The 12,760-nt window shown below is 47.6% G+C and overlaps 1 protein-coding gene across 5 annotated transcripts in view; it reads right to left on the bottom strand.

Annotated features, from left to right (window-relative positions):
- EPHA5 (EPH receptor A5) overlaps positions 1 to 12,760 on the bottom strand; it is a 203,669-nt gene that overhangs the window by 13,825 nt on the left and 177,084 nt on the right. For all 5 annotated transcript variants that reach the window (XM_067297308.1, XM_067297306.1, XM_067297305.1 and 2 more), the window contains exons 11-14: positions 12,222 to 12,407; positions 7,736 to 7,797; positions 6,704 to 6,913; positions 4,687 to 4,836 (exon numbers count right to left, since the gene is read on the bottom strand). In XM_067297308.1, the coding sequence (XP_067153409.1) occupies positions 4,687 to 4,836; positions 6,704 to 6,913; positions 7,736 to 7,797; positions 12,222 to 12,407 (608 nt within the window). The remainder of the gene's footprint in view (positions 1 to 4,686; positions 4,837 to 6,703; positions 6,914 to 7,735; positions 7,798 to 12,221; positions 12,408 to 12,760) is intronic.

A 12,760-nucleotide genomic window follows, 5' to 3' on the forward strand; every position in this document is an offset into this window, starting at 1 on the left:
TGGGTTGCTTTTCTTCCTCTCACCTTCTTCCCAAAAGTAAATTGCTGTAAACAGGGAACTTAGAGGCCAGCAATATGCTTATGAACAACTCTCTCCCCGCAACCTCTGCATACAACAAACAAACCCAGTAAACCCTCTTATCTTTCACATTTTCTACAGGATGGGTTTCATAATTAATTTCCAGTCACTGAAAAATGAATCCAGAGAACCGAGGCACGGGTATAACAGGTGGGCCAGATCTCAGGTTGTGCATGTTCAAGGCTCAGCTGAGGTCTGCAGGTTATACCAGGTAACCTCCTGAGCCTGCTGCAGTCTGCAAACAGCAGCCTACGGGGCTTCCTAGCAGTGCCTTGGAGGACAGCAATTTTGTTTATTCAGTTGTTGGCTTCTTTTTAAATGAAAAGGCATGTGCTAGACCACAAATCTGTATTACAGTAATAAAAGTCTGACTGTATTTCAAAAGAGACTTTGAATACTAATTGATGGATGGATTCGAGGCTGAGGCAGAGCAACCATCTCATATATCATTCAATACTGTCTGGGTCTAGTCGTTTCTTAGTGTGTCCACATTTCTGCTAGGAATTTAAAATGTCAGCACAAGAGCATGTAAATTAAAAACAGGGGAGGGTTGTTGCACTGATTTCAAACACAACTATCGATGGCTCTACAGCTAAAACAACTGGTATGCACATGTGCTGCTTGTGCTCTTGAAGCAGAAAAGAATAAACGAGCAGAAATAAATAAAGCAACTTGCTTTCCCCAGTTTTCGATAGATTTACAACAGAGCTCAGAGTCCAACAGTTCCCATTTTAAACCCTTAACACTTTTCAGGCAAACACAGCTCTCATTTCAGGCCATGAGGGTGTGTGAGCATGCCAAGAGAGCCTCGGCAGTCCTTCACGTCCTCTGCTCCAAGACTCTTTGACCCAAAGGAGCTGGAAGCAGCTCTTGTTGATGGTGAAAGTCATGTGGGAAACCACAGCATTTCACTGTTTGACTCCAAAGACAGCCTCAGATGCCATTCATTCTAGGCACTGTCTCACTTCTGCTTTGAAAACATCCTGTTTTGAAAAAGAAGGCTCTGAGGTTAGCACGTTAAGTTGTTTTCTTGACCCAGAGCTCTTTAATCCCCTGACGGGCAGTACCGTAAGAGCCACCTCAGGCTGACATTGTCTTTCAGAAGGCTCCAAAATGCAGGACCTGCATAAATGGCTTTCAAATCGTCCTTTGCCACGTGCGGTTTTTTTTTGCCAAGTGGGGAAGTCCTAGGAAGGAACAGAGCTGGCTGAGCAGGAGCAGTGGGAACCTCATATCCCCTGAGGGCATATGTGGTAGAGGAGACACTGTGTGACACTTTGTAATCTCCTCAAAGGGTACCGAGCACATGTGAAGATCTGGCCCACAAGACCAGCAGTGCTCAAAGGGAGACCCATCTAAAGCCAGGAGGTGCTAGCAGGAGTATCTCCACAGATTTCACCTCTCAGTGGAGTAGTTGCACCATTTTCTATCCAACCTACACAGGATTGCAAAGTGGTCTTTTCTACCACACAGCTTCTGCTCACAGCATCAAAAAACAGGCCCACCATACTACGCTCTCTTCACATCATGCTTTCAGCTGATCCCTGACCCTAAATTTGCAACTGCCATATAAAAAAACCTCAGTGAAGCACAGCTGCAAGAACGTTATTTGCTGTGGCCACATATGTATTTTTAACAATAAGGGATCATCCTCCAGCTGTAGCAGAAAGAAAATAGCAGCAAGATGTGTACCAGACCATCTGGCACCAGCTCAGAATATCTGAACTACATCTGCAATGGAGTTATGTATGCTTTATATTCCTGGCAGTAACATCCCAATCAATAGCGTTAACTCAATTTACAGGATGTCGTTCGTTCTGGCGATACAATGTAAATGGTATCAGCATACTGCAAGGAGCTGGGACGCTGAAATACACTCCTGTATCTCAAGGTGCCTTGGGGGTCTGGCTATAACTGAAGTAAAAGAATGAAACAACAATGAGCAAGGCACTGGTGACAACCGCAATAGTTAGAAAATAAGAAAATGGCACATTTGCTTTTTTGGTCATTGGTGCACGCTGCTTTGTAAGACTTGAGGAGCAAAATTTTGCAGCTAGTAGGAGACATTTTGTCTCTTGTCCTTTTCCGGACAAGCGCTCTTCACTTAAGGGATTGGGGTGACTGAATGTGGGATGTCTGCCAGAGGATGAGCTGAGAGAGTCTTTTCCAGTAAACCAAAGTAACACTTTTAACCCGCAGTTTTCATACAACCACCACTCTGAAGACTGAAACGCAACCAGTATGATAATTTAACTTAATTTAACCTGTGTAACAGAGGGCACGAAATTCCACTCAACAATTCCTGCATCAAAGCCTTATCTTGTGGTTCAGCCAAAGGATATTTTTAGAAAGCCATCTAGAAACCATCGTGCCTTTACAGTGTGGTTTGTAGCCTTTGGAGCTGTAACGGTGCCTGCCATGCTGCACTGTACCTCCTTTAACATGGGTGAGAGCAATCTGCATGAATCACGAGGAGCACAGCTTTGCTCACCGCTGACTGTACCTGCAAGCAATGCGCTTTAATTGCAAGTCACACGACCGAAACTGGTGGGCAACAGAGCCTGAAATTCATGTGAGCAGAGTGCCACAGCCCTCCACGTGAAGCCCAGCACGAATTCTAACACTTCTTGTTCTTCTGCCAAAACGAGGAGGCGAGGGAAGAAGAAGAAGGGGCCATGAGGATATGAAGGAGGAAGGCATAAATCACGTGAGAAACATTTCTATACCACAAGACTTAAGTTTCCTAGGCTACTATCGCCCAGGCAGTGGCCAGCTATGGATATTACAGGCAGAGAGATGATCCAGGCAAAGCCTGATCAGCAACTGATGCTCATAAAGGTCTCACCATTCTCTGCTTTCTGCTGCTAAAGAAACCAGTCCCCAACCACTTTTCCTCAGATAAGTGTGAAACGCACCCACTGTGCTGCAGAATAGAGTGGCGTTTGGGTTTTTGTGGCACTGTTGCACAAGGTGGAGATGTTTAAAGCGTTATTATCCAGACAAGGACTCCCCTGGCCATCGAGCGTTATCTCACTGGCACCAGCCTGAACCTTAGTCTGGCATTTACTGAACAATATTTGCGGTATGCTCTTGCATCAGCATTAAAAATAGCTACAGTGCTCCGTGCGACCGGAAAAGCTTGGCTCTAAACCGCTGCGCTCTTTGCATGGGGCAGAAAGTCTCTGTCCAGGATTGAGATAACCCCCTGTGTGGATGTATGCTGCTTTACCAAGCTCCCTGCAAAGGTGACAGCGTCAGCAGTGCAGAACCGGTGGGGCGTTCACGCCAGACGCTATGCTTGTCTTCCTGGCAAGATGCACGGTGTGACTGCCTCAAAGGTACTGCTCGCGTCCCAGCCTGGACTCCACAGGCGAGCAGACAGGACGAGCCAGCAGCCCGGCATGACAGCTATTAACATCCACTGACAGCGAAAGCTCACAGGAAAATATAGGAGAAACAGAAGACTCATAACAGCAAAAACTCAAGGGGACAGGGATGCTGTTCAAAGAAAGAGGAGGCGAATCCTCAGGCCTTGTGCTGGGGCCAGGGGAAGTTCACAGCAGAGCGAAGTCTGCTTGCGCCACCCAGGCCTGCGGCAGGTCTCCGCAGACATGAAGCAGGAGGCAGGTGGGAGCGACGAGGACGGACTCCATTTGCCGTAAGCAGAATGGCTGTATTTTTTCCCACATCGCAGAGCTGCTCTGGGGGCCCTGTGTACCTTAAGGTGACCCCATTCCTCATGCATGAGATGGTATCCTAGGAGAGCTCCACATGCCATGTTTCTCAGAGATGCAAAGGGGAAGGAGTGGCTCCAGAAAGTTTGGAAACCCCAGTCTCACATTTTTTTTAAGCTGAGACAAAAACAGGTGTTTATGGTGAGCTCAGGGTAGGAGGAAGCCCTGGAGGAGGAAAGGGAGAGCCTTCTCACACAGACCGGGATCAGAGCTAGCGCAGAGAGTGGGACAATGTCTGGAGAGGCGCTTGAGAAGGTAGCTTTGAGGGCAGAGGGAGCACTGACACAGACTCAAAGGTCTCCGCAGCGGACACGGCAAAAGATGGGAGAAGAAAAAGGAGTAAAACTGTTCTCAAAACTGGCAACGCGAGGATGCCTGAAACCCGGATCCCAGTGCTGCCAGGTGGGACCACAATCACTAGACGGCATCACCCAGCTTTTGTGCAGGGAAACAAGCCCTCACCACGACTCTCGCAGTTGCTGCTTTCCATGACAGCAGGGGTTCGTACATGCACTTGAAATGCTGCCAGTTATCAGCATCTATCCCCTGGCAGACCTTTGTCATTAGACAGAACAGGGACAGGCTCCAGCTCTAACAGCATTAGTGCAGCTCCAGCAGTCTGCCGGGGGAAGCAGGCTTGCCTCCGCGCAGACACATTTCCCTCTGCACACAGCCTGCTCTGGGCTGCTGCAAAAGAGAGCGTCAACAGGAGGATTGGTTTTCTCTGGCATGGGGAAGATGTGGGAGAGCAAAGCCGTTTTTATAGCGGCTGTCCTTCTAAAGGGGGGTTTCTGTCCCAGTCCTGCCCCTCTGACTGCAGAATGAGCGCTAAGCCCCCGAGACCCGTCACGCAACAGCCCTCGCCCGTGCTTACATCTTGGTTCGTCATTTCCCAGTACGGTCTCTCGCCGTAGGACATCACCTCCCACATCACTATCCCGTAGCTCCAGACATCGCTGGCTGACGTGAACTTGCGGAAGGCGATCGCTTCGGGTGCTGTCCATCGGATGGGGATTTTCCCTCCCTGGGATTAAAAAAAAAAAAAAAAAAGCAGATTGGAGAGGAGGGCAGAGAACATGCAAAAGAGGATGAAACAATACTTCTCAGAGCACCGAGGGATGCTATTTTCTCTCTGGAAAGAGACATCGAATTTTAAAGTAAATCTGTTTGACAGCATGGGGCCCCTTTCCACATTATCTCAGCCCATAAGCGTTTGTAGGCTGCCTACTAATTGGCTGTCCTGAAGGTTTGTTGTTTGAATTCTGTTTGAATGCCGGGACATGTATAGGATCAACATCTCAATTATGTTGCACTGGCTGGTAGGGGAATACGGCTCCTCGCTTTCCGACAGCGAACGGGGGAGGAACAGACAACTCTGAATCGGAGGAAGACTTTGATCTAACGAGAGCTTCATGCAAACTGCCACGGAAAGAGCACTTTTTTTCGAGGCCCTGATCCTGCAGCTGGCTCTGTGCAGTGGGCACAAAAATGTGCGTGTGCAAAGACCAGCCTGCTTGGCCCCCGCTGCAGGGCTGGCAACGATGCCACCTTCCACAGATCACTGTGGTTTATCTTTTGTGGAGAGCTGTCAAATGTGCTTTGCTATTTCCCTTCCCCTCTTGTAGTGCTTTTGAAATCAAACCTCAAACCAGCCCTGGGAGGGTTGAGGGGAGAAGGAGAGTTTGGATTAAGAAATACTTTTGTCTTTGGGTTTAAAGAGTCGTCTCCCTTGATTTATATCAAAATACACTTTACTGTGAAGTCCTTTCCTCCCAGTGCTGAGCTAAATATTGGTAAGTCTCCCTGAACCCCCTGTAAGAGTGTTTGTCATTGAAAAAAGACAGAATTTGGAACACATTTGAAAAGCAAATTAATGAACAAAAAAAGCCCCTTCTTTTCTTCGCAGGCTTATCAGTGCATTCCTTAAGCGAGAGGCCAGATTCTCAGCGGTGCCAATTAGCACGGGGCAGCAGGTCGCGGCTGCAGCAGGGCTGGCCGGGAGCCCTCGAGCTCGCAGGGAGGTTCTGGTCCAGCCGTGCACAGAGCCCCAGTGCTGGCTGCGACTGCCAGCAGCCAAAATGCCTTTCCCCGACTGCCAAATCTCCCCAGGAACTGGGAACATGACCCGCAGAGCTTACATCACCCGCAAAACAATACGCTCGGAAAAACGTGTAAATAGGCGATGTCAAGCTGTGACAGCCGCTGCCACGACTATCGGAGGTTTTCTACAGAGCCGGGGCTGGTGGGGATGGGGCCTGTCGGCCCTCTCTCCATGGCACCGTCTCGTGCCTTTCCTGTGCTAGCGTAGGGACGCGTGGCCTTGAGGCGGGTGGGCTCATGCCCACGAAGCCTGGGATCCTGCCGCAGGGCAAGGGACGGGCCACTGAGGCTGCCACGGCCCCCCCTCGGACGTGGGGGGAAATTGCAGGGGAAAATGTGCTTCCTTAGCAATGAGCGTTAGGTGTTTAGCCATGTTTTAAAAAGGCTAAGCCGATCAGGAGACCATGGCTTAGATCTCTGCGCAGGAACCTAAGCAAAGCACCTGTTCTTGTTTTTTTTCTCCCTTTGGTATTTGCCAAAGAGAACAGAACGGAGCTGGGAACGTGGCGCTTTTGAAAGCCGGCTATGTGACTCAGGTGCTCAAAATGGACTTAAACGTTATTAGATTGCTACTGAATTCTGCTTTGTTTGGCCACCCCCAGTGCAAAGTTGCAGGCATTTGCAAAATCAATCTGACAACGATTAACTGATAACACCTGGCCAAATACTCATGCACACAGTTTGGGGGCTTTGCATTTGTAGAAACCTCTTTGCTAAAGAGCCTAAATGCCAAATGTGACAGGGAATACGTTTTTCTTGAGTTCAACCAATTCAGTATCCCCATAACTCACCCTGGTAGTGTACGCTGCTTCGGGATCATCTTCTAGGACCCTGGAGAGCCCAAAGTCGGACACTTTGCACACCAAGTTGCTGTTGATGAGGATATTCCTGGCAGCGAGATCTCTGTGCACATACCCCATGTCAGACAGGTACTTCATCCCAGATGCGATGCCTCGCAGCATCCCAACCAGCTGAATGACTGTGAACTGCCCGTCGTTCTTCTGCAAAAGCAAGGGGGACGTTCGATCAGCTGAGAGCCCCAGCACCTTCAGCACAACGTGCACACAAACGAAAAGGCAAAGACAAGTCTCCAGGGAAGAAAAACAGGGAAATTAATATTTCATTACTCTCCTGCTCTGACCATGAAACTTTTGAAAGTCTCATTGTTTGGATGAGGCTCCCTAGAGACAAAGCTAAGGAAATGTAGTTCTTTTAACTGGAGATCAAGGAGCGAGCTGTTTTCACTGGTGAGTGATGAAGAGACTGCTACTGGGAGTGAACACGCGTAGCTGTGTGTACAAAAGCACCGGGGAGGACTGTCTCCGAGTCACCTGCCTGAATGGCATCAAGTTAAACGTAAAGTGTAACTGCAAAGGGCCATATTTGAAAATTTGGGAGTAGGGGCTATCCTCATGGTGTTACATGGATTATCTAACTACTTCCCCCACCCTCCATCCTCTAAAGCTCATGTTTCTTGAAAAGCTCTGACAAGTCTGCGTTTTGCCAGGATGCAGCCTGGATGAGTTCTTGAAATGTCACGAAGGTTTGCAGGATGAGCGAATCATTTCCATGCAGCAGACTGCTTTCTAAAATAAACACAGTACTCTGCAATTTATTGTTATCTGGTTTTATCGATGCACAAACCAAGTCCTTCATGCTGCTGTATAAATATAGATCAAACAGGCAACTAAGCTACTCCTGCCTCCATAAAGAAGCCTTAAGGGCTGAACCAGCACTCAGCAAACTTTTGCCCTGACACCAACCTTCAGCAAAGAACCCAAACTTTAACCAAGGTCCCCCTGGAAAAAGAATTTAAGTATTACCTTTAAAAATGTATCCAGAGAACCATTCTCCATGTATTCAGTTACTATCATTACTGGTTTGCCTGGAAAAAAGAAGTGAATTTGTTAGTAGCCAATTTATATATATATATATATTAAAAAAAGAATACAGTCTTTTCACAGCGCTTCTGAACGCGAATATACAACTATGCAAAAGCACATCTGCACTGCGACACTGCTGCCCCAGAGGGATGACAATACCTATTGCCCCAAAGTATGTGTGTAGAGATGGGGGACTCGAGGAGGAGGGGAAGAAAAAGCAGCTCCGTAAAACAGGCTGGGGACTGAGTCCTGCGCGGGGGGGTTTAGATGATATTTGAGAAAGAGGTCACAAGCTGACACCGGATAACCTATGCCTTGCTGACCAACGCGGCCTTCACCTAATCCATGCCATCCCATGTGACTGCCCGTGTGAGCACACCTGGAAATAAAAATTCCCTTTTACGTCCCCTAAATAATAACAAGATCCCTTCCCAAGATGTGTACTGCAAATACAGCCTAATTCAAAGAGTGAGTAAAAAAAAGGGATCAAAATAAAAGTTCAGAACAAAAGACCTGGCCTCCTGTTGTTGACAGGAATAATAATGTTTTTCCAAATCCATTTGATTAATTTTCATGCCCGAGTCATTTTAATGGTAATTATATATAGTTTTTGCTCAGTTTTTATATCTAATTTCTCGCTAGCTTGCCACAATGACATAGCAATAATTAATGTGGTGTGCTCCAGCCCTTGTAAATTCAATGAAATCTTATAAGAACATGTAAATTATTTTTTATTTAAATCAATTTCCATTAGCTAGCATGAAGCCCAGACAAAAGAGGAGCTGTCAATTATTTCTAAAGTGCATTATAAATGTCTTTTGTAGAAATGATCAGTGAGAGCTGCTACATGTCATAACATGTACGTGAAGGTAAATGCTCTTAAAAATCAGTTCATATTCTACAGCTTAGAATTCATCTTCATCTTCCCTCTTTCCCGTTAACTCTTTGCCTAATTTACTGTCTAATTATCTACATAATCCTGGTAATTGTGAATTTGTCAATCAAAACACTCACTGTTGGGCAGACACTACTTTGGCAGCATGAAGGAGCAGCATTGCTTTCATTCTTTAGTATCACAGCTATTGTCTGCGTTAGAAGCTCGCCAAAAGTATTGTTTTTGATACAAGCGCTGCACCTAGGGGCCCTGAGCAATATCTGGGACCCTGAATAACATTACGCGCCCCGTCTGGGAGGAAGAGAGATTTTTGTCTGTGCATTAGCATTCAAAACGAACCATCCGCTCGGGGCCACACACGGAAAACTGACACGGCTAGAGGCAGGGCAAGGTTGAGCGGTGCTGGTGGCAGCACAGAACAGTGCAAGGTGCGGGTCTCTTCCACAACTCAACTCGTTTTACGCTAACCAAGGGTCCCAGGATTGCACGGACACAGCACGATGGGCACAGGTCTAAGCGGCAGCAGTGTAAATTCCCATTATGCTAATCTTGAAAAGCCTCCTGGGTTGCTGTATTTGTTTTGCTTTCGGTGGGAAAAAGGCGAAGCAACGAAGCAAAGCTGGCGCTGTTAGCCCGTACGTGCTCTGGCAAGGTGTTTCTCCGCATTGCAAATGTGCAATTTAAGGTAAAAACTGGGTTCTTTAGTCATCTGTCAAAAAATCTCTGCAGACTGTGCTGCTATTTATGATGTGCCCGGTTTAACGACAGATTGCAAACCGACTGTAGCATGGGGTCCCTTATCTCTGACACTTAAAGGCAGTGCTGCAGCAAGAATGGCATCTCATTACGGCACCACCCTGAGGGACCTACCTCAGGCTCCTGCCTTGGGTTTCGAGCAGAAAAAAGCAAAGAAGATTTCTGGCACTTATGTTTCATTATCTGGCTGCCGCAGGTTGACAGTAATTGTGGAATAAATTAGCCTCATATCCAAAAGCGTGAAAATAAAGACACAAACAGAGCAACTTTCTACAAAGTAAATTAAAAGTAAACATCAGCCCTTTGGAAGTGCTGGTCTGAGTCTCTGTGTCAGCAGGGTTCCCTCCTGCTGGCGTTATGGGGCCATAAAATGCGTGTAGATGTCATTCATACCAATGTACTAATGCAATGTGCACGCTGTCAGAGCGACAAAACGGCACGCTAATGAAAACAGGACCACCAGTCCCTTTGCAAAGCAGAAATAGCTAGAGGCTTGTCTGCATGGGGACAACGAGGACAATTAATCCAAATTAACTAAAGGTGTGCATTTGAAGTAGATTAGTTAAACTGCATTAAGCCCCTGCGTGGATATTCTCATTCAGAATTAAAAATGGCCTAATTCAATTTAGGTTAATTGACTTCCAAAGTAAATTATGACGCATCAAAGACATTTTACCCTAAAGACCTGAATCAACGAAAGGCCAATGACTAAAATGTTGAATGGAAAGAGAAGTTAGGCAACAAGAGTTTGTGATAGCATCATGGTTGGGAACTCAAAGATTGCTGTGGTTTGTGCAAAAGAAAAGAAAAAAGAAGGTTTTTACATGCAAACATCCAGAGAACCAAATGCTGATGGAAAAATCTCAACTGCAATAAGCAAGCATTTCTTGAGCTGCTGAGGAGCTTGGTGTCCACATCCCCTACACCCCAACTCCAGCTGCTCCAGCACCAATTTTGGAGCAGCTCTACTTCCACAAGGAAAGGAAGGGTTCCCAAACTCTCCCTTCCAAAGCCGTTCTGCGATTAACCTTGCAAAAGGAAACATGTAGAGGCAGAGACAGTGGAAAGCATCTCCCAGAGTGCCCCAGACCACAGTAGGCAGAGCCATCCCCGGGTTCGAATCCCCACAGGCCCAATGGGAGCTAAACCTGGACCTCTCCCAGCTTGGATACGTTTCCCTGCCTCTGGAAACCTGTGAAAGCAAGGTAATCCCACTATTTTCATCTCCACACTACTTTTGTGACTCTGATTCAGCAAACACAGCTGAAATTCAGCACATCTGGCAGATCCTATGGCTGCACTTGCAGACCCTCCCTCCGGCATTTATTCTCGTTGCCAGCTCCGAGAACAAATCCAGCGCCCTCAATTAGGCGGCAGAGTCCCCAGGCGTTTCCATGGCCTTTGGTTCCCACTAACACTCTAAGGAAAATCAGCATGCTAGGCAAACAGGACAGCCTCTCTAAAAGGGGGATTCCCACCCATCCCCTGAGGCCCCGACAGCGAGAGACTCAAGCCCACGACAGCAAAAGACTCAAGCCTACGTCAGCAGCAGCTTTTACAGGCATACAAATGTCACTCACTTCCTGTCCAGTATCCCCCATCCCTACAGGGCTAGAAATGGGAGCTTTCTATCCACAAAGGACAGACACGGTCAGGCTTTTATGCATAAAAAGGCCACGTAAGGTGACTCCAAGAGAGTCTTGACGTGCATTTCCTTTAGTTCTCCTCCTGCCCTGAGGACCCACGGGAACTCAGCCATGTCCTTTTCCATCCTTTCCCAAAGCCAGCAAAACCTTTAGACTTTAGCTTGCATCCCTGGCCCCACAGACACACCTCACCATTTATTTACTTCTTTTTGCTTAATGCACCAGGCTCTGTGTGCTGGGTCATAGGAGCAATGTGCTGCTTCTGGTAGGGGCACGCAAGGGGACACGTCCCTTTGATGGGGGCATATGACAGGAACATACCTCTGGGGCAGAGTTATAGCACGGGCTGCAGCCATGCAGCGACACACGCACTGTCACCAGCACGTAGCAGCAACTTTTGCGCTGGAATTTCTGCCAGCTATTTCACAGTTAGCCTTTTCCCAGGCCCTTGCCTCTCCCATAAGCTATATCCCAACGCCAGGGACAACTACTACTGCGCACAGCACTAGCGGATCTGGAGGGAGCTTGTCTTAACAACGGTTTTACACAGCCCTGTCCCCTTCAGCTACACTCCTGTTTCACTTCCCTGCTTCTGGAAAAAATACTCCAACTGGCATCTTCTGTCCTTGCTTACATCCCCTGCGAGCACACACAGGTCCCCAACACTACCCTCCTGCAGACCCTTTGCCAGTGCTTTGCTTTAGTGGTTTCTCAAAATCTGATGGCTGGAAATCATCAGAAGGCTTTTCAGACTCTCGATAGCGAAATCCTCCCCCTTTGCCAGCCAGGGAAACCTCTTCCCACTTCTTGGCACTTCCTTGCTCACACTGGGGCCACTGTGGTTTCAAAAGAAACAAAAGCAGGAATGAGCAGGGAGCTTGGTGTCACTGCATTCAAACTGCCCTTGCACAGCCCCATGGCAAGTGAAAGGTGCTGCTGGATGAGAACTGCGACCACCTGCAAGGCAGAAGTTCCACGGCCACTTCACCAGCATTCAGACATGCTGGTTTTTGAGAAACGATGCTATGCATAGCGGTAACTGGAGTTACCCAAGTTTTCCTCCACCCACACTGCTAACTCTCCCATCAGTCGAATCTAAAGACAGTGGTCTGCAGCAGCTTGTACCTACTTTTTGTGACAACGCCTTCCAGGTGGATGATGTTGGGGTGGTCGAACTGCCCCATGATGCTTGCTTCTCCCAGGAAGTCTCGTCTTTGCTTCTCCGTGTAGCCTACCTTCAGGGTTTTGATAGCCACCGGAAACTCGCGCTTTCCCTGCAGTTTCAGCCGCCCGCTGCAGACTTCTCCAAATTCCCCTGCGGAAAAAATTGGAAAGGAAGGGATCACAGCATGCCTAAGGAGCGCACAGCATATGTTTGTCCATAGGAAATATATATAGTACACAGGCTACCTCCTGTAGGTTGCTAATCAACAATACACTGTCACGCACTCATGGATGTGGAAAGCAGAACATCCCAGTGACCAGCTACCCAAATAGCCAGCGTAACGCAAGCCAAGTGATTCACAAGCCCAAGAAAACTAGGAAGCTGCAAATCTTGGCCTTTTAAAAGATAACCAGAGTCAAATGAAACATTCCTAGTGATAGGTTTTACCCCCTTCGAGGGGGGCGAGCTGCTCCTGTATTTGATTTTCTTTTATAAAGAGTTGT

Source organism: Apteryx mantelli, chromosome 5 (assembly GCF_036417845.1).
Source record: "Apteryx mantelli isolate bAptMan1 chromosome 5, bAptMan1.hap1, whole genome shotgun sequence".
Classification (NCBI taxonomy): domain Eukaryota; kingdom Metazoa; phylum Chordata; class Aves; order Apterygiformes; family Apterygidae; genus Apteryx; species Apteryx mantelli.